At 41.0% G+C, this 26,499-nt stretch overlaps 4 protein-coding genes, 2 long non-coding RNA genes and 3 other non-coding genes across 12 annotated transcripts; 6 read left to right on the plus strand and 3 right to left on the minus strand.

The window, feature by feature from the left end:
* The first annotated feature begins 4,713 nt into the window (after positions 1–4,713).
* LOC135430394 (uncharacterized) lies at positions 4,714–11,531 on the plus strand. Of its 2 annotated transcripts, none has more exons than XM_064685061.1 (5): positions 4,714–5,128; positions 5,616–6,093; positions 6,305–6,412; positions 9,931–10,056; positions 11,212–11,531. In XM_064685061.1, the coding sequence occupies exons 2-5, from the start codon at positions 5,754–5,756 to the stop codon at positions 11,310–11,312; spliced, it is 675 nt and encodes a 224-aa protein (XP_064541131.1). In that variant the 5' UTR covers positions 4,714–5,128; positions 5,616–5,753; the 3' UTR covers positions 11,313–11,531. The 2 variants fall into 2 exon arrangements, with proteins under 2 accessions (XP_064541131.1, XP_064541132.1); XM_064685062.1 differs by having other exon boundaries at positions 4,715–4,873.
* LOC135430397 (uncharacterized) lies at positions 7,306–8,161 on the minus strand. Its single transcript, XR_010436601.1, has 2 exons — positions 7,653–8,161; positions 7,306–7,568 (listed from the first exon to the last, which is right to left on the minus strand). It is a non-coding gene; the product is annotated as an uncharacterized LOC135430397 (long non-coding RNA).
* LOC135430390 (uncharacterized) lies at positions 11,467–13,400 on the minus strand. The gene is made up of 3 exons (XM_064685056.1): positions 13,286–13,400; positions 12,416–13,169; positions 11,467–12,349 (listed from the first exon to the last, which is right to left on the minus strand). The coding sequence occupies exons 2-3, from the start codon at positions 13,144–13,146 to the stop codon at positions 11,902–11,904; spliced, it is 1,179 nt and encodes a 392-aa protein (XP_064541126.1). The 5' UTR covers positions 13,147–13,169; positions 13,286–13,400; the 3' UTR covers positions 11,467–11,901.
* A 57-nt stretch (positions 13,401–13,457) lies between these two features.
* Positions 13,458–14,529, plus strand: LOC135430396 (uncharacterized). Of its 2 annotated transcripts, none has more exons than XR_010436600.1 (4): positions 13,458–13,728; positions 13,916–13,961; positions 14,010–14,224; positions 14,410–14,529. It is a non-coding gene; the product is annotated as an uncharacterized LOC135430396 (long non-coding RNA). The 2 variants fall into 2 exon arrangements; XR_010436599.1 differs by having other exon boundaries at positions 13,462–13,728; positions 13,916–13,981; positions 14,163–14,224.
* LOC135430414 (small nucleolar RNA Me18S-Um1356) lies at positions 13,762–13,852 on the plus strand. Its single transcript, XR_010436603.1, has one exon. It is a non-coding gene; the product is annotated as a small nucleolar RNA Me18S-Um1356 (small nucleolar RNA).
* LOC135430415 (small nucleolar RNA Me18S-Um1356) lies at positions 14,016–14,103 on the plus strand. Its single transcript, XR_010436604.1, has one exon. It is a non-coding gene; the product is annotated as a small nucleolar RNA Me18S-Um1356 (small nucleolar RNA).
* On the plus strand, positions 14,258–14,344 carry LOC135430413 (small nucleolar RNA Me18S-Um1356). Its single transcript, XR_010436602.1, has one exon. It is a non-coding gene; the product is annotated as a small nucleolar RNA Me18S-Um1356 (small nucleolar RNA).
* Positions 14,458–19,844, minus strand: atk (artichoke). 2 transcript variants are annotated; one of them, XM_064685031.1, is made up of 4 exons: positions 19,652–19,844; positions 17,094–19,593; positions 16,913–17,036; positions 14,458–16,484 (listed from the first exon to the last, which is right to left on the minus strand). In XM_064685031.1, exons 1-4 carry the CDS (start codon positions 19,777–19,779, stop codon positions 14,563–14,565), a joined length of 4,674 nt encoding a protein of 1,557 aa, XP_064541101.1. In that variant the 5' UTR covers positions 19,780–19,844; the 3' UTR covers positions 14,458–14,562. The 2 variants fall into 2 exon arrangements, with proteins under 2 accessions (XP_064541101.1, XP_064541100.1); XM_064685030.1 differs by lacking the exon at positions 19,652–19,844 and having other exon boundaries at positions 17,094–19,588.
* A 1,292-nt stretch (positions 19,845–21,136) lies between these two features.
* On the plus strand, positions 21,137–22,539 carry mag (magro). The gene is made up of 2 exons (XM_064685003.1): positions 21,137–21,992; positions 22,092–22,539. Exons 1-2 carry the CDS (start codon positions 21,174–21,176, stop codon positions 22,476–22,478), a joined length of 1,206 nt encoding a protein of 401 aa, XP_064541073.1. The 5' UTR covers positions 21,137–21,173; the 3' UTR covers positions 22,479–22,539.
* Positions 22,540–26,499: the final 3,960 nt, after the last annotated feature.

The following is a 26,499-nucleotide window of genomic DNA, read 5'->3' on the forward strand; positions in this document are numbered from 1 at the left end:
TCAGTTATTATTGTTGTTTACTACTAATTTTACAATTTATTTAAAAGTGTTTATATTGGAAATCAAAGTTTACAACAGCTGACAAGAATTTTTGATCTTTTTTTTTAAATTTCTTATTGCCAGCTTAATGGTTTTTCTCTTAATGCGAAATAGTACATGCGAATACTACATCGATAAGCTATTTAAATTTTTTTAAATTTGTTAAAGCAAGTTTTATATTGGTTCGGCGTAGGGCTTATCAACTAACACTCCCTTTGGCCTTCGAGTGCTTGAATTTTACTTGAAAAAATTATGATTAACATTATGACAAATATTTTATACACACATTATCAAACTTCAAATGCAGCGTAATAACCGATTAATTACTTAGAAATATGCTATCGAGGGCTATTTCTGTTTCTTTTTCGAATAAAGATTAGAAAAATAAATTTATTTTTGCTCTATAGCTGCCGTAGTTTTTATGCCCAAGCAGTTTGTTAATGGCCCTTTTGGCATGTGCCATCAATGCGACAAGGGCTGCTCGTAGATACCCTGTAACCTCCGCAGGCCCCCCGTCCCTAACCATTGCCCGACTGTCGCTGCGGATGCGCCCTAATAAGCCAATCATAATAAATGTCAAGCATCGAATTGGCTTAATGCCAATGACCACTTGTGTGCCCAATCGACTGGCTCGAATCGCCCTACGCCCCGCCACCCTTCCGCTCATATCTACAGTCTGTCAGTTCATCATTAGCTGGTCGCCAGCTGGGGCTGTGCCCGTCGTCTGGAGCTAATCATTAACGCTTAGCCGCCTGAGTTCATGCGTTGCTCATACGCCGTGTGTATTTGTTTTTTCTCTTCTCTATGGTATATAAATCGATTTAAATGGTGCGAGACAAAGGCATTATTTATGAGGAGGGGCTAAAAGATTGACGAGCAGATGCAACTTCAGATTGCCAAACACCTGGCACAATGCAAGTGCACCATTTCTCAAGTGATGAAGAAGAAGAAGGGGGCAGGCAGCGGGTGCATTGACAAAACTGCCCTATCCCAAGTGTGTCCCATGATGGTGTCATATGTGAGGGCAGAATAAGCTAGACTAACTAGCTAGAAACAGCCAAAAAAATTGCCTAGACGGAAACCTCATTTGTAGGGCGCAAAGATTTCTGTAGATTAAGGTTTTCAGAACTATTCCGGGCTATGGTTTTATCTCTTAGGATCTTTAAGAATTCATTGAAGACCTATTTTTAAGGAAATCGAAGCTTAATTTACAACTGACAAAAATTGCTTAAATATTAAATAATATATATACAAAAAACTAATTAACTCCTTCAAGTAGATATAAATTAGGAATTGCTTACTAAATTTCGGTAATCCAATATTGACAATTCAAAGATAAAGTATCTCAGCTGCTTGCAATATCTTTTAATTCTGCCTGCCATTTATCGAGACGCTTTAAATGGCTGTACACCTGGCACAAGCTGTCGTTAATCAAATTTTGTTTGTCCTGCCCCAAAACGCGATATATATATATTATATTTCTTATATTTTCGCCCAGACGTTTCTCATACCCGCGGCTTGCCTCATCCTAAGCAAACTGTATGCTTTTAATATCTTTGACTCTGTTGTCCTTGGTGAAGGTTTTTTGCGCCGTTGCGCAGGTTTGTTTGGGTTTGATGTGGGTAGCCTGTTGCTTATGATAGCTATATTATATTACAAAGGCTGTCGCTCCCACTCTCTCTCTCTCTCTCTCTCTCTCTCTGTCTCTCCCTCTCGTTCCTCTCTCTTGCTCTGCTTTTCTGTCTAGTCCTGTCAGACGCGCTCTTTTTAGCTCGGCAAGGGCATTGCCAGCAGCAAGCAAAGCCAGCAGCTCCAGGGGTTGCTTTTTGGGCTTGGAGGGTGCAAAGTATGTGTCAATGGACAAAGGATGTGCGGAGTTGTTGCCATAGCCGCAAGCTGTCGGCGCCGCAACGTCGCCGTCTGCGTCACGCTTTCAGTAGCCGTTCGAGTCTCGTTTACTGCGCTTCGAAAACAACAACAACAACAACAACGACAACTGGAAATCTCTAAAACCGAAAATTGTTTATTTCATTTAAAAAGCGGGGTAACAACAAAAACTACTTATGCACGTTTTTTGCTCTATTATTATAAAAAGCCAAACGAACTTGAACTGTCGCTAGTTTTGTAACAAAGTAAACAAAAAAAAAACAAATGCTGAAAAACTGAAAATCATTTGTCGCCATCTATTTTGCTATTATGCAGTGCTTTTTTTTAAGTATTGACAAATTTGTGCTTTGACCGGCGTATGATTAAAATCTCCCCAAATTGTCTATGCGCAAAGATAAATCCCCCGCGGCAAGGCAACTATTTGAAAAATTCACGCATTGAGAGCATTTTAATGTAGTCGCCAGTCGGTGGGCTATTAAAAATAGTTTTCATTATGATATACTTGTTTTTTTTAGATCCCGACCGATTTGCTGATTGATTGTTCAGTGTGAAAATGATCATAAATTTTACTGTCTTGTCTAGTTTCGAAAGTTGCCATGACGCTTCCAAATTCAATACAATACGCGCCAGCTGCTATGGGTGCCGTGGCAGTGCTTCCCAAACTGTGCGTGCGGTTGCAATACAATTGTGAAAACGCGCGCGATTTGTGTGCGTTTTTCGAAAAGCAGTACCCGTGCGCGTTTTGAATGCGATTATCTTAAAATAAAGGTTGTAGTTTAAATAATATAGCATGCGTAGAAGACAGGCTAATGTTTTACAAGCAAAAGTATTTTATAAAAACTGGAATATATGGGATAGGCTTATGTTTTTAAATAAATAATAAGCCCATGCTGCATTGGTAGGGAAACCTTGCGCGTGTTTCTCAGAGCATGATTGTGTTCTTCAAATTAGGATAATAAACGCAACGAAATAATTATGTGTTAAAGTTAAAACTGTACAAAAATGCCAAATAAGTACACAAAACAATCGCGATAATATTTAGTTATGAAAATATGTAGAACTACTTTGTTATAACATTTACTAAAGCCAATATTTGTATGCAAATTTGCGAAATATAATCAAATTTGCGTGCTAGACAGCCATTTGAGGCCATTTACTTATTACCTCACTAAATGGTGTTTGCACCTCCTTTTTTTTCGCTGTACCTGCCCTCCCCCTCCCCCTCCCCCACTGCGAGCACTTAACATCAGTTTGACATACCAAGGGCCACATTTGATAACTCTCCCTTCACCTTGACACGAATGTCTGTGCGATTGCCTTGCCTCAATATCCTTATTATTGAGCTGCCTGCATTTGAAAATAAAGTTATTTTCTCTTGATGTCGTCATTTGGCGGATATTCTTGTATTTTCTAAGGTAAACCAAAGACTTTGGAGCCTTGGCTGCACAACCGCAAAAGAACACAATAACCGCCCACAATTTGTAGGCCAGAACAAAAATTTAATAGCCTTTGTGTAATACTAGAAAGTAGAATCCATAAAATTTCGCTTTCAAAACAAAAACCTGTCAAGATTTACGATGCGGCCCAGAGGGGAGGGGTGCGGAGGGGTGGTCTAACAGGTTGCAGCAGCATCGGCATCAGCTCACATATAAACAAAAAGGGGGCCGCAAACATATGGGCGCCTCGAACAGATCAAGAACTTCCTCAACACATCGTTGATGTGAATTTGATGTTATTTTTGAACATACACACACACACACACACACACGAAAATTATGAGGCGGCTTAGAAACTACTCCTTCCCCGTATACAGAGCTCTCTATTTAAAGGGATTTGCCTCTGGGCTGCGAGGTGAGCATAAATTATAAAAATATTTCAATGTGTGTCAAATTTTTTTTGGCCAGGCAGGCAGGCGAGGAATGTTGTAGTGCGTGTTCTGCATCATTTTCAACAAATTACCAAAGATTATTAAGTGCCATCTTATTAATGGACCATGCATCGTTTTTCCGCCAGACTTCTTGGATGATTTGATAAAACGACTGTTGATAGCCGGGGCTAATCAGTTGTCGTACGGGGAAAACTGAGTGAATTGTATGTGAATAACAAAGTTTAAAAACGAATAAGCATAAAGAAGTGCTTTATTTTTATTTATATATAAATATAAATATATATATTGGTAAATATGTACTTACCTGAAATTCCCAGCACACAATTGATTATCTATATATTGACATCACGCACTGAAAGAAAACAGAAGTTAGTTAGATTAAGAGCAGGAGTAAGTAACAGAAATAAAATGAGAGATAGAGAGATATGATTCAACATAACTTGATAATATTACACTTATAACAAAAGCTTAAAAGCCTGCAAGGCTTAGTTGAATTAATGAGAATCGCATAGAAAGGCGATATAGTCAGATTTTATATACAAAAAATTGTTTTCAAATTAATAATTTTTATGGAATTCATCTGAAGTGAACTTATTTGTGTTTTTCTTTTTTTAAATTGTTTGAAAAAAAGGTATAAAAATTGGACTTATATATTTTTTACTCGATCGGCAATCCCTGCTTATAAAACTCTTATCTTTATCTGCCTGTTACTGCAATAAAAATGCACTTCAAATATTTATTTAATGATATTAAATATTAAAGGGAATTATCGTACAGTTAAAGGGCGGCATTGGCGCTCATTTGAAGCGAGAGCTACGTAACGTCGCGCGTTGCGTTACGTCGCGTACGCGGCAATTGTTTGCTTGGTACGCTGCGGCGCATCGCTCAGAATGAATTCGCATGGGCAGCGCGACGGACGTCCGTGTCGAAGCTTTCCTCGATTCTTTAAGTAGTTTTCTTTATGCGAAACAACGTCGCGACGCGCGCATTCGCGTTACACATTATCTTTGATAGTTGTTGTTGGTGTTTTCAGAAAATGGTTTTCTTAGTTTTTCTTAAGTAAAAATATAGAAATGTTTATATATATTTTTTGTAACTTTAATTTATGAATGGAGGACGCGCTGAGTGAGTCGCCGAATCGCTGGATAATAAATTATGCGCCAAATACCAAAAATATTTGTATTCAAAATGAAAATTCCAAATAATTTATTCGTAACCAAAAAGCTGAAAGATAAAAATGTGTAACAATAATTGATGTGATATGTGGAAATAAAATATAAAAAAAAATAATAATAATAAATAACTGCAAATGAAGTAAATATTTGAAACAGTGAGGAAATTTTTAGGAATTTTTAAAACGTAAGAACATTTAAAAGAAATTGAAATTGAAATATTAAATAAAAATGGATGCGAAAATATTAATAAACATAAACAAAAAAAATGTTATCAAAACCTGAGAGCGCGACAAATATACAAAAATAAGTTTGTAATAATTTCCCTGATATATGTTGTATATATTATTGAATTTGAATAGTTTTGTGAAATCAATCTATATCTTACGGCTTCACATTTGCTTAGCGTTATTTAAGCGTTAAGTAATTCTATCCAAGAGTTGGTTATCTTCAACAACTAAATATTTACAAGCCAATCAGCTATAAAGTGTAAAGAAAATACACAGTCGATCGCTTGAGAGTCTTATATAGAATGCATTCTTCATACGCATTCAATACTCTATGTGCAACATGACCGCATTTCGAATATACTAAAACGACATCTCCCGCCCGTTCTCTATGCTCCCCAGCACTTAGCACGACTTACGGATCGTATCAAATTACGAGCACAAACAACTAAAACTCATACAGTTTCGATACAGAGCATACAAATAAAAAACCAATTAATGTGACTAAAATATAGCATAGTAAAAACTGGAATACGCATAATGAGGAATCCAAATTCTCAAAATTCTTTTGAGAGCAGTGCGTGGAGCACAAGTATTTGTAATACGAGTGATAACTGTAGTTCCTGCCAAAGATTGCACAAAATAAAGGGAAATGTTGTATCCAATATTTGTGCTGAAAATTCGACATTCCTGCGTCTGTTATTGTTAACGCTCTGCCTCAGCTCCATATTGGCCGCTCCGCAAACCTCCTGCATACTCTGTAATAAGGAAGATCTGAGGGCCAAGGAGCCAACAATAAGCGACAGCTACGAGGAATTCACATTCGATCATCAGGTATCGCGGCAAGATGCCATTCAAGCGCTGCGCAAGTTCAATGAGAGTAAGGCTTAAAGCTCTTCTGTCTAATCCATTCACGATACATCCAATCCGTCAGATCATAACCAGAAAATCTACTTCCCACCGATCACGAAGTGATCTCTAAGATCTCTTCCTTGAATCAAGGCTGCGATCTGATGTATCGTGAATGGTTTCTTAATAACTTACGCTCTCTTTACTTGGAAGTCAGCGAACTCTATGTTTCTCTTTTGCAGCACAAAACTCTTGCAACTCCATGAAGTGCACGCCGACGGTGCTGAATTATTGTCTGGGCCCACAGTTCCTAAATGATCATTGCTGGTGCGAGCTGCAGCATAGGGAAGGTGAGTAGACGGCCAGATAATGATTATGATATTAAGATATTTATGAGCTGCCGGTACATTCAACATGGCACACATGGCGCCTCAACAATAACAAACAAGACTGTAAACTCTGCAAATTCTCACATGTAAACAAAAGATCTGAAATTCTTGAATAACATGGAAAATGAAAACGTTGGCGAGTGCCACTAACCCACTTAAGTAAAGCTTAACTAAAGCTTCATTAGTCTATTACGTTAAAACAACAATTTCATTGGCTAATGAGCGAGCGGCACGCAATGAGCGCAGCTCAAATATGATGCAAGCTAAGCGAACCACTAAACTGTCCCATAATTGTGGGTGGAGTGGGTTCGATTTGCTCTCCCTCTCTCTTTCCCGCCCGTCATCTCTCTCTCTGTCTCTCTCTCTCTCTTCATTAGCACGTGGCCATCGCGGAAGTTGTTAGTCGTTAAAGTTGTGGTCCACATGTCTTAACCGCAGCTACGCTCCACTGCACTGATTTGCATATAGCTACAGTGGTTACCCGTTATAGTGACAGCAGCCATTACGTATTATTCAATATTTATATATTCAATTTTACACGATCACTTGGGTACATTTTCTAAACAACTGCCTTTTCTTAAAAGTTATTCCGAAAACGTTAGTCAATGTTTTTGGCTTTGCCACTTTAACGTGGCCTTACTGTAACTAAACTGACATTCCAAGTGTCCAAGCGTCAGTTGATAATTCTTTTCTTTTTTTTTTTTTAGTTAGTTTTTTATGTTTGTTTTGATGTGCATTGGCGGCCGGTCGTCGTTTTGTGGGTTCGGCACTTCGTTCGTATTTTCTACACTTGAATGGTTTTCTTCAAGGCGTGCACAATTTTCCGTTTCGCATTTTTTCCAAATGCACTCGCATTCAAATTGTTCTGTGTGTTCTAGTAAATACGCTCATTAAATTTAAATTTCTGTAGTCGTTTTTTTTTTTTATAGACTCATTTTTAGTTTCTAATTGGGCTCGTTTTTATGGCCTAATGTTTAGGCAGTCCACATACCGAAGGTTAGCATTAGGAAAGTCCTCATAAATATATTAGAAGACTAGCGAGTATTCCTCGGCCTTTTCCGCGGCAAGTCTTGTCCTTCAAACTTTGAGATATAACTTTTCACAAAGTTGCCGTTCTCTGAAAATGTTTTTGAGGCCGATCAGATGGTTAATAAAACCAATTTCCATAGTTACAAGTGGAATTTCCAAAACTTATACTTACAGTTTTTATGTAAGGCTTTGAAAATAAGTTTGAAGCAAATCGGAAAAACCTGAAACAACTTTTCAAGTCACATTTTTCACAGAATATGCTTGGACGCTGCGTGAAGTGTGAAACCCGTCCAAAATTATTTTTCAAAAACATCCTTGGTAATGTAATCCAAATCTTTAACCGCCATTTCCCCCAAGAAGCGATGGATGTTCCGATACGTCTCACATGAAATTTATCAAATATCTTTGAAATAAGGTCGCTTGTATAATAAACAACAGCGATTTTTGCACACTTACAGGTGTAACTTCCCGTCTTAGATTGCACCTCCATCACATAAGGCTTAATAGCCCTTACGGTTAGTCAGTCAATTTATGAGAACAAACAGTTTTATATATAGAGATAACAAACTAATATCTATACTAGTCAATTTCCGACACTTTCAATTCTGGTCAAGTGGTTATTGCTTTGTGAGCTTATTAACTAACAAAACAATAACTGAAATAGATTGTGCCTTACACGTATCGTCGTTCCACTTTAAATGCAGTATTGACTGAACTTTAACCCAAAATCAGATTGCAGTCCAACTTCAATGTCTTCTTATCAGGCATCTCGAAAATTGTTCCCGCCTATCGAGACACAAAATCTATAAATCGCATTTGCCAACAACAAAATCGACTGTTCGCACTTAATAAAATGTATTTTTTTATGGAACTTAAATATTTTGCCACTGACTTGGCTTTTTTTTTTGTTATTTATTTAATATGCAACGCCCTTAGCCATATGAATATAAACAGCAGCCGAAGCATTCAATTGGGAACGTGTCTAGAATCGTAATGCTTAAAAACCTGCTCTATAGCAAGCGGCTCTATGAATGAAAACTCTTTTGTTTTATTTTCATCCACTTTGTGGGTGGTTTTGGTCTCTACTGGTGTCTGTTGTAACGACTTTTGACCATGTTTTATTAACTGTTTGTAACGCCAGTTGATTGAATTCGTCACTTTTTTGGAGAGGCCTCTTTGTGTTGAATGAATCACACAAATTTTTATTTTACTGACGAACTCTACATATACTATATTCTCTTAGGGATTTTATATTTAATCCCACACAATTTGAAAAAAAAATATATATATATATATAATACGTATTATACTACTTCCAGTTTAAATTCAATCACACTTGGTTACACAAATTAGGCTGCCATCAATCATAATTATCTAATGTGCACCAACAAAATTTCTATATGTCATTTTTGCAACTTTTTACGATCTGTCGATTTGCATAAATTTGATTTTTGTCATGTCCTCGCATCGTGTCAGCTGTCTCAAAAGATTAATAGCACAATTGCGATCAGCAAATTGTCGATTTGCATTAAATTTAAAATAATTACATAATTGGATAAATATTTGTGACACGCAGCTGCGAAACAATGAGTTCGACCATTATTCCAATTTGTAAATGGAACTTTATAAAAATCAACACATTTAGTTTTTATAAACAAATGTGTAAACAATTTTCAGAGTTCGACATGGCCCCCAGAAGAACAATATTTAGTCATTCGGTCAGTTTTGTATTGTTTGGCAAATAATTTGTTGATTTTGGCGCTGCGCCTAATAAACATATTCTATTTTATTGGTTTCCGTTTCTACTTAAACCAGAACCAGCATAAAAATATTGAAAACTAAAACGATTCGAAATAAAATTAAGTGCCCTCTCTCTTTACGTTTTATTTGCAAATGTGTAATAATATGAAATATATATGGAGCATATTGCCAGGGTCCAGAGAAAATGCCTTCTTTGCCGCAGTTTGTATCAGATATTGTTATGACTGACAGCGACAGCTGTTCATATAAAATCAAGTCTATGTCCATATGTCAGTTTGAAATCCCTAGATTTGGGTAAACTATCACAACTAGAGCCAACAAAACTTGTTGCCTAGTTGTTGCAATTTTAGTTGTAACCCAGAAATCTTTTAGATATTCATGGAAATGCGCAACTTATGGGATTAATTTATATTTTTGTACTTTACCTTGAATGGCAAAATAGTTAACATTCCCTTGATCGTGGAAACTGTTCAAAAACATTAAAAACAAATCGTAATACGATTTGATGCATAAAAAATGTCCATATATGCACAAATCTCGACTAGCTTTATATGGAAGTGCAGCAGGGATCCAATATGGTAAATTGTTTTCTTAATAAACAGTTTATAGATAGCCATGTGTTTAAATAATTTGCATATACCATTCACATTATTCATACATAATCTAAATGAGTATTTTGTTACTTTCAGAGGGCCTACCCTATGTGCCGCATATATGCTATGTGGGAGAAAAGGTCTACAAGCCTTCGGTGGGTTCATGTTTCTTCTTCGAGGAGGTCAAGGAATGCTGCTGTGCATCCGCTTTGGTCAGCGAGTGTAAGTGCGATTGGAATGTTTTTGGATGAGTTTATTTAGCCAGCCCCTTGGATATATGATCATAAAATACTTATATAGGTGCTACACCGAAATCAATGCTAAACACTTACACACACCCATCTCAAGATCAACAAAACGGTGCTAATTTCATAAACAAACCTGAGAAAGCCAGCAGAAATGATCATTTCCAAACGCAACCAAATCAAATCATGATAATTAGATTTAGTTTATAGCGCTAATTGAAATAACTCAGCGTTTTGTAGGCAACAAAGGCGTCATCATACGAATAGCTTTAAATCATAAAAACTTTTGCAGCATTTGGCAGCAACTATAAATTTACAGGATAATTAACAGCTATGTATATTATTCTTTCGCAAAGTTTACTATGAGTTCTCGAGAAAAGAATAAACATCACACTTTGGATAAATAAGGTGCATGCTCATAAATAAATATGAGCAAAGCTGCCAAATAAATAAACTAGCCATTTAGCATTGAAATTCAAATGCTACACATTTTTGCAGCTGATGATTAATATAAAGGTTTTCTTGTCATCTGAAACATGAATTGTCGATCAATATTTACTTGATTATTTTATTGATACCCAACAAGGTGACTCTACAACGCGATGTTATACTTTGCAGGCCACTAAATTATATCACGAACGGAAGTAGAGAAAAAAAATCCAAAAAGATAACCAAACAAAGCTCTCAATTAAGTTCGTTGTGTTCACAGAAAAAAACACATTTTTACTTCAAGCCTTCCTAAGATAAGCAATAATATATTGATATAGGTATTAGAACTTAGTCTAACCATCCATCGGTTTCCGACATATGCACTTGATGCAATAGGATAAAAAAACTATGCAAATTATCGTGAGTATAGCTTTAAACTGAAGAACTAGTTTTCATAGAAGCAGACGGACATCGTTATATCGTTTCGGCTGCTAATACTGATGAAGAATAATATGGATCATGGGGCTGAAGATAACGCCTTCTATGCTATACCCCCTCAACAAGGGTATAGAGCTTGGTATCTATACAAGTTTTGCGATAGATATATAAATGTTGGATTATCAATTTCTCAATTAACAATATCTTGACTTTTTTCGAAAATTATAATAATAATAAAAATAAACATTTCTTTTATCAATTCCAGGGCGACACATCTCAGGTGCTTCATTTAGTCCACCACAAGCCATGCTAAGCTCCATACTGGCTTTGCTGAGTTTACTTCATTGGCGAACCAGAAGGCGTTAAATATATTAAACCTAAGAATGGGGCGGGCCCTGGGAATAGTGTATAATCTAGTGCAACATAGTCATAGTCACGTTGGTATCAAGCGATGCAACGCGGCGATTATTTAGCAATTATTAAGTGTACTTAGTTCAAAATGTTTTTGCAAAAATCAAACTTACTTGGTAAGCATTGTACATGAATATATTTAAGCGTTAATAAATATAAATTTGTATGACTAAATATGTGGGTTGGGCATTTAGTTCTCTCCTATGCATAATAATGCACATAGTATGTAGCCACATATTACATTTATTTACGTTTAAATCACTGAAATATTTGTGGCTGGGGATGCTGTGTTGTGTGTGTAACAAAATCGTAATCTGATGTGTCGTGCACACAATACAAATAGGAAAAACAACACATAGTATGAACAAATTTTAAAAAACAATGCATTCAAGATATGAGTTGCTTGTAATGCCTATGCTTGGATGGCAAATATCGTTGCTTAAATACTAGTTGGGGTTGCATACCTTAATCTAAACGGTCCACTAAACCTCGAGTTCAGCAAGTCGGCCTTAAGTCTATTTGAAGTCTACCACCTCTCTTGGCTTTATAAGCTGGTGCGGCTGTTAAGTGTACGCTGCAAAGCATTCACGCAGGACAGCACGTCCTCGTAGTCCTTGGACCACTCACGCAAATTACGTTCCAATGTCTCCAGTCTTGTTTGACCCAGCCGCATGCCGCCATGTTTGATGGCCGCATAACAGGAGCATGCCAGCAGCTTGAAGCACTGTCTTCGCACCGCATTGTGTGAATTGCTCTCCCAGTTGGGCGTGCTCGCCACACATTGCCAAGCCATGCTGACATAGTCCACCAGTGCATCCCAGTGTGTAGAGTCGTGCAGACGCTTCGCCTGCGTTTGGAGTACTCGCTTAAACTCATTGAGATGTATGGCTGCCTTTGAGTAAGCAGCGGCATCTGTTTTTTTGCAAAGTCGCGACGTGGGCAGAGATTTGAATATCAGCCTTTTGGCATAATACAGCTCTTGCTCCAGCAAACTACAATTAGTCAAAAGAAATGTAAAATTTAAATGTTTTTGAAATACTCAAATGGCAATGACTCACGTAATGTCTGGTGTGGGCAGCTGGGCGCGTATTTTCTCCTCGGCGCTTTGTGTATCCGTCGCCGTCTCCTGTTTTATATTGCACATTATCAAGTCAATAAGTTGTTGCTGTGAGAGGCCCTGCAGTAGCGCAGGCAGTGCCACTTCGCTGTTCGTTTGCGCCACGGGACGATCATCCATTTTTAGTTTTTTCACAATCGGCGTACCTGGCCATAGTTGTTGTTTTGTGCCGCTCAATTTGATGGGTGAATACGTTTCCATTGGCATTGGTTCGGGTGGTGTGCTGCCCATGGTCAATCGTTTGCGTGGTGAACTGCGCAATATCATGCCACTTGTTAACTGAAGATTTTTCGTGGGCGTACGCTGAAAGGGACTGCGTATTGCACTGCCGCTGCCGCTGACGCCGCCATTGACTTTGTCCGGTGAGAAGGTCGTTGTGAAACGGCGACGTCCACGTTGCCGTATAATAAGCTCGTCTGGTGAGGGCAGCGGCGAGAAGCTAAAATCCTGTGCCTGTGCCACATTCAAATCATTGTCCACACGCAATCCCAGGCCCCCGCCAGCGCCGCCTCCACCACCATTGGGCGTGTTAGCTGTTGCTGCCGGAGTGGGTTCATCGGGCGTGCGGCGATTGGCATTTGTTGGTGTATTCGCAACACGAAGCGCTTCCAGACGATCGGGAATTTCAGCTAGCGCCATGCGCGTCTGTAGTGTCGGCGTCGTTGTCGTCATTTTTGTAGCCTTAGTAGCTGCAGCTGTAAAATTCAACAGGGAAAATTAGCCTTCATCGCCCTGCAACTGATGTTTTTCGATTGTGTGTAAATGACTCTTCTAATCTTTTCTTTAGCTTGGTCTCGAATCAGCCATTTACCTTGCTTGTTGCTAGACTATTATTATTTTGTTTAGTTTTGTTTGCCAAAATTGCGCCAATTCATATGGCAAGCTCGGACAGGGCTACCAAATAGTATAGAGTTGTCGCTGCTCGCTAAAAATATTGATATGGTAACCTTACCCATGGGTGTGCAGTTAGCCATCTGGCATCATCGTTCTTTTCTTTCGCTCCTTTCATTACCAACGCCGGCGTGTCGAGCTGCTATTAATTTGTTTCAAATTAAATTTATTTGAATTAATTTATAAAATAATCATAAAGAATGTCAATGATGAAGCGCACTGCTTTTGAATGGCTGCATAATAATCATGTCAACATATTTGGCTTTGGCGATTGAACCAGCGGCTACCACTTGAACCACGTGGTTTCTTTGCACTTGTTGAAACTTATCAATGCTTAAATTAAAATGAGCAAAATTAAAATAGGTAAGTTTAAAACTTTGCAGGATCCGCTTTTTAACAACTCGAATGATGATAACTTCATATCCCAAACCAGAAAAATTATGTTGAAATCTATTTAACATGCATCACCATCTGACAACGAGTTGTTTAATAAATTGATCCTTTTCAGCCATTGTCATATAAATATATTAATATATTCATTTTATTTTAGTGGAAGTTCTATGGAGAAGCAAATTTGGAGGTTACACATAACCTATGTAAATACATATGCTCGGAAGTAAGTCTTTCAATACATTAATTTTTAGCTTATTTCGTTTCTCCTGATGATAACTTCATACCCAAATCAGAGCAATTATGTTGAAATCTGTTTAACATGCATCACCATCTGATCCTTACGCATAAATCTCTTAATCCTTGATTTGAAAACATGTAAATAATTTGTTTTAATTTTCTTTTAGACTTTGGGCGCATTAAATTGGCGGAATAGAAATAGGAATGACGCCCTTGCCCACGCTAAAAAGTAAGTCTTATATTTATTATCTTCCCAACTAAATATTTTTTACTGATGACAACTTCATACTCAACTCAGACCAATTATGTTGAAATCTGTTTAACATGCATCACCATCTGATTTTGACAAACATTATTTCTTCCTAATTTGTTAATGCATTAAACTAATTTTTTTAAACTTACTTTGTTTTCTAGGCACAATGCACATTGAACCAGCGGACATGCATGAATTTAATATATTAATTTTATTATACAAAATAGTTTAATGTTCATATCAATAATGTGTAAAAATAAACTTATAAACAACTTATATAACTGTTCAACACTGCCAACAACTTTGCCTCTCCATCAACGACTCCATAGCAGCAACAACAGCGTTAAGATTATGTCCCTGTTGCTTGGCTGATTCCAACTGATGCTGCCACTGAATTCTGGCATTACGTTGCCATAAACCACCTCCTGGTTGGCAGCTGGACGCACCGCTGGGCCGTGCTCAGTGAAATCTCGTTTCTTTTTGAAGCTTTCATAGTACCAGTCCATGCCATCTTTTCGCTCCGCCCGCTCCACGGCCAGCGGCGCATCGGGCTGAGTGTCGGTGCGCTTTTGTGCCTTCCTGGCAATTAGCTGCTGCTCGCTTGCAAAGCTCTCATTGTCCGCACTGGGCGTGGTGCGTTGATACTCCTCAGCAGTGGGTTGTGCCAAAAGCGGCTGCTGCTGATTGTGTGATGTAAACACCTTGGTGATGGTTGAACGGCCACCGGGTGGGCGTACAGGTGCCGCTGCCGCTCCTCGTGATGGCTCCGCGGTCACCTGACCGCTGCTGGGCGTGGCTTTATAATCAATGAACGGTTCTGTTGTTGTGGTAGTTACCCAGGAATGACTTTTAATTTGTGCCACATGCTCTTCAGGTGGCGGTATCAACAGTATGGTCTCCGCTGTTGTTGTTTGAAACAGTTCCGGCGGACGCAGAAGCGTTACTGATTGCGCCTCCAGATCCTCTTCATCGTATTGGGAATCCTCCGCCTGTTGCTCGCTGGATGCACTGCTTATTGCCGCGTCTGTTGTGGTTGTTGTTGTGGAACTACTTGTTGTTGTTGCTGCTGTTGCTTTTGTGGTGGTGCGTGCAGTTGTCATTGGCCTGGTGCTCTTCACAATTGGCATCTGTGTGGTCACATCGGGCGTTATTTCGGTGACTTCATAGGTGGCCGTCTCGATACTCTCTGCGCTGCTGGTCGGCTTGGGACGCGCCTGTATCTGTTCCTGACGCACTGCAATGGGCACAAAATGACGCTCCATATGCGGCTTGCTGGTGACATTTACCGGCTCCACCAGCCCACGACGCTGTTGTGGATCATGCACAGGCATAAAGCCGCCCACATGGGCGGGCACAATGGGTCGAAAGCCGCCGCGTTCAATGCTCGACGGCTCACGGAATGTGGTGCGAAAGACGCCAACGGTTGTGGCAGCGCCGCTCTCGTTGCTCAACGCCTCCTCCGCCGAATTGGTGGTCACTTCAGTGTCTCCATAGCGATTCCGTGCTCTGGGAACGGTCTGCTCCTGCTGCTGCTGCTGTTGCTGCTGCTGCTCCCGCAAGTACTTCTCGAACTCGGCGCTGTTCGGCTGATACATGCGCGTCTTTCCCCGCCCAGTGGGCAAATCGATGTGCGCCATGCGATGTGTGGCTGGCATCGGATCATCCTGATCTGTGCGCTGTTTGCGTCCGCGCTCGCCAAAGCCGAAAAAGCGACCCAAACTCAGGCTGGGTATGGGATAGCCAAAGAAGGTGAATGGTGAGCCAGCGCCTGCGACTGGCTGTGGCCGTCTATTGAAGTACTTGGTGTGCAGCAGCGTATTATTCAGATCGATGTTGGCACTTGGCCCTGCCGTCGGCTTGGGACGCTGCGAGCTGCTGCCCACCGCATTGGTGGCATCCGGCACATCCGTGGAGTCCACATACTGCTCGTAAAAGTATTCGCTATCGCCCACCATCGGCCGTTCGCCATTCACCTCGCACTCATCGCTGAAATCATCGGGCAGATCGCGCTGGAAGACATCGCCGTGCTCGTTCAGCAGCGGCAGCTGATTGCCATCGGTGCGTTCGTTATTATCGCCTCCATTGAAAAGCTCCATGCCGACGCAGAGGCTGCGCTCCATCCGAGCAGCGCGCAGGAGACGACCATCCTTGCACTTCGGTCCGGGGTAGGGAAAATTGGTCTCCTGCAGCCAGACGGAGAGCCACTGCATCTCACAATTGCAATCAATGGGATTACCTAAGCGGAACATGTAACAAGATAAGTTAATATAAGTCGGTGATCCTCGAAAATCAATCAATTGGATTTGCCCTTGCGAGTCAATGTTTTGTAGTTAATTTTATACCAAAGGAATAATATTTTTTATATAACAACAAAATTCCTTTAGCTCTGCAGATCTTTCACCTTGCTTGGTTATCCATCAGATTCGCAACGTGTGAGCCGATTCCATTTGTAAGGAAGGTCGTACAGCTATCCCCTTATCCCCTTAAGCGCTACTCAAGGATTTTTAGATAAGTCTAAATAGTATTCCAAATAATATTTGTCAAACATAAGTTCAGCTTTGTCTTAGATCTCATAAGCTAGATTCAACCCAGATCTTTCAGTTCGGACAATATAGTAATCGAATGCAACGAACATCCGTTGCAAATTCTATGATCTAATCTTACCATCCACATCGAGTATGGCAATGTTGCCCCTCAAATTCCGAAAGGTGCGCTCCTTGATGGTTCTCAGTTGGTTATTGCGCATAGATAATACGCGCAGTCTGGGCATGGTCTCGAAAGGGGAACCCTGGGAAAAAGATGGATAGATAGATAAATCGATTTCTTTCGTGGGCTTAAACCTCACCTGAATTCTGCATATTTGATTGTTATCCATCTTCAGCTCGACCAGCCAGTTGAGCGCCTTGAGTGGCATGGTGGATACCAGTTTAACGGCATTGGTGGACAGATCCAATACCTCCAGGTTGCGCATGCTGCGCAGTCCGATGTTCTCCATGGTGCGGAAGTGATTGTTGGACAAGTTCAGAAAGACCAACGAATTGGCATGATGGAAACTCTCTGGCGAGATGAAGCGCAGTTTGTTGTATTGAAAATGCGAGGCCAGCAAAGAGGGTAGCTCCTCGAAAACGTGATCCTTGAGCTCCACCAGCTTATTATCGGCCAGCACGAATTCCTGCAGCTCTGGCAGACCCTTGAGTGCGCCCGGCTGCACGCTGCCAATCTCATTGCTGCTCAGATCCAAATACTGCAACTTGGGTAAGTTTCTAAAGGTGCCCTGCTGCAGCTCTACAATGAGATTGTTAGATAGGCGAATCTCTACCACATTGCGCCAGGCATTGATCACATCGGAGTGCACACGGGAGATCTGATTGTAGCTGAGATCAACATCCCGCAGACTGTGCAGATTGCCCAGACCCACCGAAATGTCCAGCAGCGCATTGCCGGAGAGATCCAAGTACTCCAGCGAGCGTTGATTATCAAAGGCGGTGGGTGAAATGCTGCGTATGAGATTGCGGGACAGATCCAGTTGCTCCAGCCGGCTGTTGTTGGAAAAGAAATTGTCCGTTATGGACTCCAGCTTGTTCGACTGTAGATTTAGATTGCGTAGCTCCGCGAGCGGCAGCAAGGCGCGCTCGTCCGCCTGGCCTAGCTGATTGTCCTGCAAATGCAGCAGCTCCAGCCGCTGTATGCCTATGAATGAGGTGTCCTCCAGCAGACGGAGCTGATTCTGCGCCAGACTCAACACGCGCAGCTGGGGCGCCGCCTGAAAGCCATGGCGAGCCAGCTGCTCGATATGATTCTGGCTGAGATCCAGCATGCGCAGATTGGGCAACTGCAGGGACTTGCTGCCCGCAGCGGGCAGAGCGGTAATCCGATTGCCACGCAACGAGATGCGCTCCACAATTTGTGGCAGGCCCGGAATGATGGCAGCCAATTGATTAAAACTAGCATCCACTTCGAAGAGACGTTCCAAGTGCATGAATGTGCCCGGATGTATGTGGCTCAGCTCGTTGGAGGATATGTTGAGCGTCTCCAAGAGACTGTTATGTCTGAAGGTGTTGGCAGCCAGATCGGTTAGGCCATTCTCGCTGAGATCCAGACGCCGTAGGGAAGGCAAGCCCGCCAGCAGCTGTGAGTCCACGCGCACAAACTGATTCTGGGCAAGATCCAAGCCCTTCAGCCCAGGCAGATTCCAAAAGGGCAAAGGCAAATCCGAACTGAGGCTGTTGTTGCGCACACGGAGCTCCCGAAGCGCGGGCATGGCCATCAGGGCATCGCGTTCGATCAGGCGCAGCTGATTGTTATTCAGATGCAGTTGCTCCAGTGTGCCATGGCCCCGCAAAGCGCCATACGGCAGCTCACTCAACAGATTGCCGCTCATATCGAGGAAACGGAGCGAGGGCAGGGCATCTAACAGTGCCCGCAGCGCCTCCACATGGGCGATCTCATTGTTGTAGATGTGCACGGCCTCCACGCCGCTGCCGGAGGCCTGCAGGAGGGATTCCGGATGTATGCGACGTATGAGATTGTTGTGCAGATGGATGGTCTTCAATTGGGGTGTGCGCAAAAAGGCGCCGTACTGCAGCTCCGTGATGCGATTGTCATTGAGATGTAGCTCCGATAGATTCGGCAGGTCCACAAAGGAGCCGTCCTCAATGACATTGATAATGTTATGATCGAGTCGCAGTTTCTTCAGATGCTCCAAGTCCTTGATAATGCGTCCAATCATGCCCACATCGGTGATCTGGTTATGGGACAGCTTGAGGCTAACCAAATTGGGCAGCCGGGCCAGGGCACGCAAATGTATCCAGTTGAGTCCGTTCCGACTCAGATCCAGACTCTTAAGCGAGATCAAGCCGTCGAATAGGCCCGCCTCCAGGCGTGTCAGACCCGTGCCGCCCGTGATGTGTATGTGCTGCAATTTGGGCAGATGCCGGAAGCTGAGCGGCTGCAGTTCGGTCAAGGAAGCACTCTGCACACTCAAATAGGTCAGGCTGAGCAGGCCGGAGAAGTCGGGCAGATGCTTCAGCTCATCGCTCTGTATGGTTATGGCCAGCATATTGATCATGCCATTCAGGCTCTCCGTGGGTATGCTGCGCAGCTGCGGCTCCACAATGAATATCTCCACCAGGCTGTTCTCCAGCTCATTCAGCCAGCCGTTGGAGACACGCTCGATGCTATTGTAGCGCAGCATCAGGCGCACAATCTGCAGATTGCCAAAGAAGCGACCCGGCAGCGCCGGCAGCTGATTGTTCTCCAGCACCAGCTCATCAATTTGCGTCTTTATGTTGCGCTCCACGGCCTTCAGGCCATCCATAATCTGCGGCAAATTGCTGTGCGAGCACCTGCACAAAGAAGTGCTTAGCGCTGGCTGTAAAGGATGCCCCATCCGGATCGACTCACCATATTTGTATCTCCTTGCCGCGCAGTGAACAGCGACAGGGCAGAATGGCCTCCGAGGGTGGACAGCTATCCGCTCGCACAAGCGCTGTCCAGGCGGCATATAACAGTAGGATGGGTAGCAGAAGCATCCTGCGATTCGCTTAGTTCATGGGAATAGTTAGGCCTGACTGGCACATAGCTTAAAGACCAATAAAACGGTTAATGAAAACTAGATAAGACTGAGAAACATACTCGGGTTCGAATGGACTTTTTGAAGGTTGGCTCTAATGTTTGCATCATGTGTGTGATATATAAAGATTGTGATAGGGAATTTAAAGCTGAAAGTGGATTAGCCCACTTATCAGGAGGTCCAGGCTAGCCAGGCTTAGGTATGGATGGGAAAAAATAACCAAAGCAATAAAAATGGAAATCCATATATATTATCTATCGATCAAGGCTGCAAACCAGTATGTATAGATTTCTTCAAATTAAAAAAAAAAAAAAAACTTGAGAGAGACCTAGCACCAAAGTATAAATAACTTTGGCCCCAACCATTGCACTTATCTAACCATAATTGGTAGATGCAAATTTGGGTTAGAGATCAAATCTAGCCCGTGTCTTGCGAACGAAAGTATGTATGGCTTACAATATTTTCAGTGCAACGGGCAATTATAAATTAAAAAGCTTGTTTCATTAAAATTTAAAAAATTTATGACAAACTAAGGCTTAAACCTAAGACTAGGTTCAAGGATATACCAAACTAGCTTTTGGATCTGTAGCTTTTATATCAATAATTAAATTCTGTAAATAAAATATATCAACTAAAAACAAAATCTTTTCCAATCAAGTTATTTTCGATTTAATTCTAGATTCTTCATAGGTGGGTTATACTGTATAGCAAAAGGTATCAAAATCATGAGATCTACATTCAAGGAAAAAATCCAAAAAAAACTTAAAAAATGGGTTTTTGCTAAAAAGAAAAAACTGATTATGGTTCAATCCAATTGTCTGGCACCTATAATCTTATTAGCCATAATTTGATAATATTGTTCACAGCAATCATAAAGAAATTATCATGATAGTACAAGTACGCAGCTGATTGTACTTGTCCATTCACATATTTCAAAAATATAAACAAAAAACAGTTATATGTGGGGTCCCATAATGACACCTGACAAAGTTCAGGTCGTATATCAATTGGAATGTGTAAATAAATCAATCACCATTTGGCCAAAAATAGGTAATAGATGGTAAGACCTGCCCCCCCTGGTCAAGACATATTTTCAGTCTTAACTGTTCCAATGAGCCTTAAATTAACGGCCACAGACTGTACGGCTATCTAAATCTATGGAATTATCAGGTCTGGAATAAATCAAATGGTTATGGATTGATAAGTTCGTTGGAGAGTTATCTCTCTCTCTTTCTCCCTTGCTCACTCACTCTCTCTCTCTCTCTCTTTCTCTCTATCTATATTTTCCTGGCTATATAAGTGAACCACACAGCAGCTGCTGTCAGACTTAATAGGTTCCTTCTAGAATCTACAATGCGCTACATTTTTTACGTTCTTCCGCTTTTGCTGGCCTTGGGCCTAGCGTCCGCTGATCCCAAAATCACTTTGCATGGGATGGTCAAGTCGGATGAGCGCATACGCTCCCATGGTTACCCTGCTGAGACCCATGAGGTAGTCACCGAGGATGGCTACGTGCTGACACTCTTCCGCATTCCATACTCGCACAAGCTGAACAACAAGGCTCAGAAGCGTCAACCCGTGCTGCTGCAGCATGGCCTGTTCAGCAACTCGGACTGCTGGCTGTGCTCCGGGCCGGACAACTCGTTGGCCTATCTGCTGGCCGATGCCGGCTACGATGTCTGGCTGGGCAATGCACGGGGCAACATCTATTCGCGGGCCAACGAGCTCATCTCACTGAACAGCCCCAAGTTCTGGCATTTCGATTGGCATGAGATTGGCACCATCGATATCGCTGCCATGATCGATTACATTCTGGACGAGACACAGTACAAGCAGCTGCACTATGCGGGTCACTCGCAGGGCACGACGGTCTATCTGGTGCTGCTGTCTGAGCGTCCGGAGTACAATGAGAAGATCAAGTCGGGCCATTTGCTGGCTCCGTGCGCATTCTTTGAGCACGGCAAATCCGCCATCTTCCGATGGCTGGGCCCCTTGGTGGGCACACCTGGCGGTGTTTGGAACCAGCTGCTGGTGGACACTGAACTGATACCGTACAATAATATTGTCAATCGTCTCGCCGACAACGGCTGCGGAAGCGGCAGTCCCTACGACTCAATCTGCAAGAATGGATTCCTGATGTTCGCCAACGGCGGCTATGAGAATATTAATCTGGTAAGTGTCATGTTTATAATTCCCAATCGGTTCAAACGCCGAGCTGACTTTTGATTTGAGGCTCTTTCTAACTAAAGACTGTTCTCTCTCAATACTTAGACTTCCATGCAAGCCATGATTGAAACGCATCCGGCTGGCTCCTCCAGCAACCAGGGCATTCATTATCTGCAGCTGTACGCCTCGCACGAATTCCGTCAGTACGACTGGGGCAGCAAGAAGAATCGTGAACTCTATGGCCAGGATCTGCCGCCAGACTATGATCTGAGCAAAATAACCGCCAATACGCACTCATATTCCAGCCAAAATGATGCCCTGTGCGGTCCACAGGATGTTGACACATTGGTCTCCCAGTTCGTACATCTGACCGAGGATCATCGCGTGCCCTGGTCGAGCTTCAATCATTTGGACTTTATTGTGGCCAAGAACATGAAGGAGCTGGTCAACGATTTGATTGTTGAGAGAATTAACAGCTATGAAGGTCGTTAAGCGATTGACCTCTAATTGATCTGTTAGGTCAGACATTAAAATCTGAAAACTTCCCAAGCTATTTTATTGCTAAATTTATTGGAGAGCTCATTTTGATAAGATTGAAAACATTTGAATTGATAATAAGTATGTTATCAGTGCTTTGCCAGACAGTTCTTTAAGTCCCTATCAGCTCTTGCATTTGAATAAAGTCAGCAAAAATTATTAGAAAAACCCGGATACTTATAATATCGCGATGAAATCAACAAAGCGCCCTATAGCTAATAATATAATTTATGTGATACCAACTACAAACCTCTTACCCCATTTGAGAAACCTACCCTTTCAACCAGTAGACATTTTTAATGCTCTATAGTTTAGACAATGCCCAGTCGCATCACAGGAAGTGCTACTGCGTCTTGTGCAATAGCCCCAGAGACTTCATAAACTAAAGCTCTCAACATGAATATCTACAATCCAGATATACCCATGTATAGCTATAGTCTACATATGCAGCTGCGCAACTTCGACCAAAAAAAAAAAAGAAACTTTTTGCGCCGAGAAGCGTAACATGGCTTTTCAACAAAATTTTGTAATCATTTAACAACAAAAAATAGAAGTTGTGGCTAAAGTTGGGTAGTGAAACGGTCTGAAGAGCTGCCGCTGCTGCTGTTGCCCCTCCTCTATGCACTCTCTAAACGCATGCGCGCCGAGTTTACATCAAACGAACCTTGAAATTATTGTCGTTTTCATCATTGTCTGTAATTTCTTTGGCTTCCAGCTGCTGTTCAGCTCGTACACCTCGGAGCTGTACTATGGATCTACGCCTGCCGCAACTAAGTGCGACTTGAAGGTCTCGTCTGTGGCTCCACTGGAGGCATCTCTGGCGACAGTTTCACCACTTTTTTGTTATGGGGTTTCTTACTTTGCTCTGATTTCTTTTGAGTCTCTCCTAATTAAATAACTGTATAGTTCTTTGGTTTTGCCTGTACATTAAAACTGTATATTAGATGGAGTGCAGAAACAAAGCTTCAGATCTGCGCAGTGAGATAATAAATATGCTGTTCTCATTTGTTTGTAAGTCAAGACGGGACAGGAAAAGCGACCTCTCTGGGCAATAAATACAACTATAGTGTGATCGCTGCAGGCAATAACAATTTATGGGCAAACGCACAGCGCCATCTAGCGCCAGATAGCACACCATAGCAACAGGGTTCAGAATGTCTTCTAATAATCTTACTCCAATATATAGCGTATCCAATATATCCGTGCGAGTTTTAGTTTGATTTGTTTGAATTTTTAAATTTTAAATACTTTAAACTTAATGCAACTTTGATTTAATGGATTTTCATAAGCTCCACGTAGACATTAATTTATTTTCTCTTAGGTTTTTGTGATCTTCACTTCACTTTCAAGCGCACTTTTGCTTTTGTTATAAATTTTCTGTAATTTAATTAAAAACGCACTAAAACGTTGGTTGTAAGTCTCGGGAGCCGTCTTGCCGAACCGTCTCGATTGGAATGCGCGTTAAAACTGTTTTCAAAACGTTATGTGGAGCCAACGGATTACTCAAGATTTCTACAAATGTTTTGAGCGTTCAACATTAAGTGGAATGCGGGGGAGTAGCGCCAAGAAGCGAATGCTTCCTGCCTGTGCAATATCGGAGCGTATTTGGCGCCACACTTGGCTGCTTCTCACTCACCAAACAACTTGGCTACTAACTTGGCTCAGAGCATTTGTGGAACGCGTTTTGTGGACTCGAGTTGGCAGCTGAACTGTGACCAGGCTCCAGGGGTCGTCGCTGGCGTTTGGACCGCCGCCTGGTCATGTTGCTGTCGGGGCGAGGTTGTTTACGATGAGATTATATTGAAATTGCAAGTGAAATTAACGAATTATGTGAGGAAATTGCTTGTTGAGCAGCGAAGGCCACAAAGGGAGTTGACTTAGGCAGAAGTTTATAATTTAATGATATAGATATAAATAATGTGGCAAGACTTTGCCAAAATTAGCTACATTTTGGTTGCCAACTATTTTATATAGCTTTTATATATAGATATTATGTGATTACACTCGCACTCAAGCTTTGTTATTATGCTACTACTTTACACAAATATAATTGGTATATTATTAGAATAATTATTAGGTATCGTTATAAATTCGGCTCTTTCAATAGCCATTAAAGCTTTTTAGCCACAAAAATGTATTATTCGTTTAAAAAATCTAAAAAAAAATTCATAATCATATTTTATTCTGTATAAAATCTTTAAAATACATTTTATCATTAAATCTTTATTCAAATGGTTTCAAATACACTTGCTAAAGTAAAATTGCAGCATAATGAAATTTCTTATCAATCGTTTTGGAATATTCTTCAAAAGTTTCAGTTTGAAAAGATATAGCAAAAATGGAATTAATTTCATAATTTATCAAAGCGAAATCTTTGGTTTTTTCTTCCCTATTTTGTACATTGTTAATAAAGTGTATTAACAATTCGTTGTCATAAGTTAAAACTTTACGTTTCGCATTTCACTTTCGTTTCTAACCGTTGTCATTTCCTTGCCCGATATCTCACGATATCTCGAGAGCTCTTTCTGCTCGGCTCACTTTTGTCCAAATTAAATTAAAGGCCTCATAAGCCGCATATCTATGTTTGTTATTTTTGTTGTTTTTAACGTCATATTATGATTGTCTCGTTTTTGTCAGTTATATAAAAGTTTGACGGCGCCGTCTCCAGTCTTCGGCTTCGCTTGGCTGAGCTTGGGTCTTGGGAACATGGGTACAGGGACTAAAGACCATATAACACTTCCCTAATATGTGGGCTTCATTGAAAAACTGTCGTGCCTTGTTGCTCGTCCATTGAGTAAGAGTTCAAGAAAAGCAATATATATAATATTTTGTTATAATATTTGCCAGCTGTTTCTTCTGTTAGTTGCAGGTCTCAAAAATATATATGTATGTATGCCCATGTATTTTTAGTCTGTACATAATATTTGCGTATTCACTTGAATTTTCAAAGTGCAAATAGCATCTACGTCAATATTGTCGAGGCTACACAACTGGCATAAGACCATTTTCATTCTATTGCTCCAAGTCTTAGATGCACCCTGCATGATTAAATGCTGATAACCCGCGGGAAAAATAATTGGCATTCCGTTTTGTAAAATTTGTGCAAGTTCAATGCATTATCAGAATACATAACACACGTTTTTCAAATTGCCTGGCTTCCATTTACAGGCCCTTGCCCTGACGTTCAATTAAATTAAATCATACTGTATACCCTTGAAAATCGTACGCTTTTATTTATTTTAGCTATCAAGGTTAATTCAATTTCGTCTCAATGCGTTTCGGGAGTGTACAAAAACTTTGCTTTTAAAAGCAGTTGGACGTAAATTCTGAAAAGACTACACATGAGCGTAGCTTGAAAATGGGACATAATATTAATCAAGCATAGGGAATCTTCATATTTCTGGCTATTTCACACTCTCTAGTCAAATTATTAGGAATGGATCGTATAATATCTATATCTATAATTCTTAAAAACACATTGAATTTTTTTAAAATTTATCTCACTTAACCCGTTTAACTCTGCTTATAAGGCGACCTAGCTGGTCATATAGAACACCCTGTATAAATTTGTTTCCATGTATTTTTGCATAACCGACACACATATGTACATATATGAAACAGACATGCCCCCCAAAAAGGAAACCCGCCCAGCTAAACTATTTCTTTGATATTGTTGTTGTTGTTGTCAATTGCCGGGCCTCCTCTCAGCAGCCGCTGCTTTCGCTTTTATTGAATTATAGTATATATGGCAAGCCCGAGCAAATCTTTTGCCATGGTGACAACGACAGCAACAACTATATAGAGTCTCATAATGAATCAAAAAATAAATGCGAAATTGAGTGTTTGCCAACTGTCGACAACTAACGAATGGAAATCCGAATGCTCACACGATATATGCGCGAATACGCGAGTATATAGTGAATATTTTCGATGCTCGTGAAAATGATTTGCTAAATTTCGAAATCAGTTGAAAATT

Source organism: Drosophila montana, unplaced genomic scaffold, assembly GCF_035044405.1.
Source record: "Drosophila montana isolate Dmon_TW-CO22-7 unplaced genomic scaffold, ASM3504440v1 contig_3003_1, whole genome shotgun sequence".
Classification (NCBI taxonomy): Eukaryota; Metazoa; Arthropoda; class Insecta; order Diptera; family Drosophilidae; genus Drosophila; species Drosophila montana.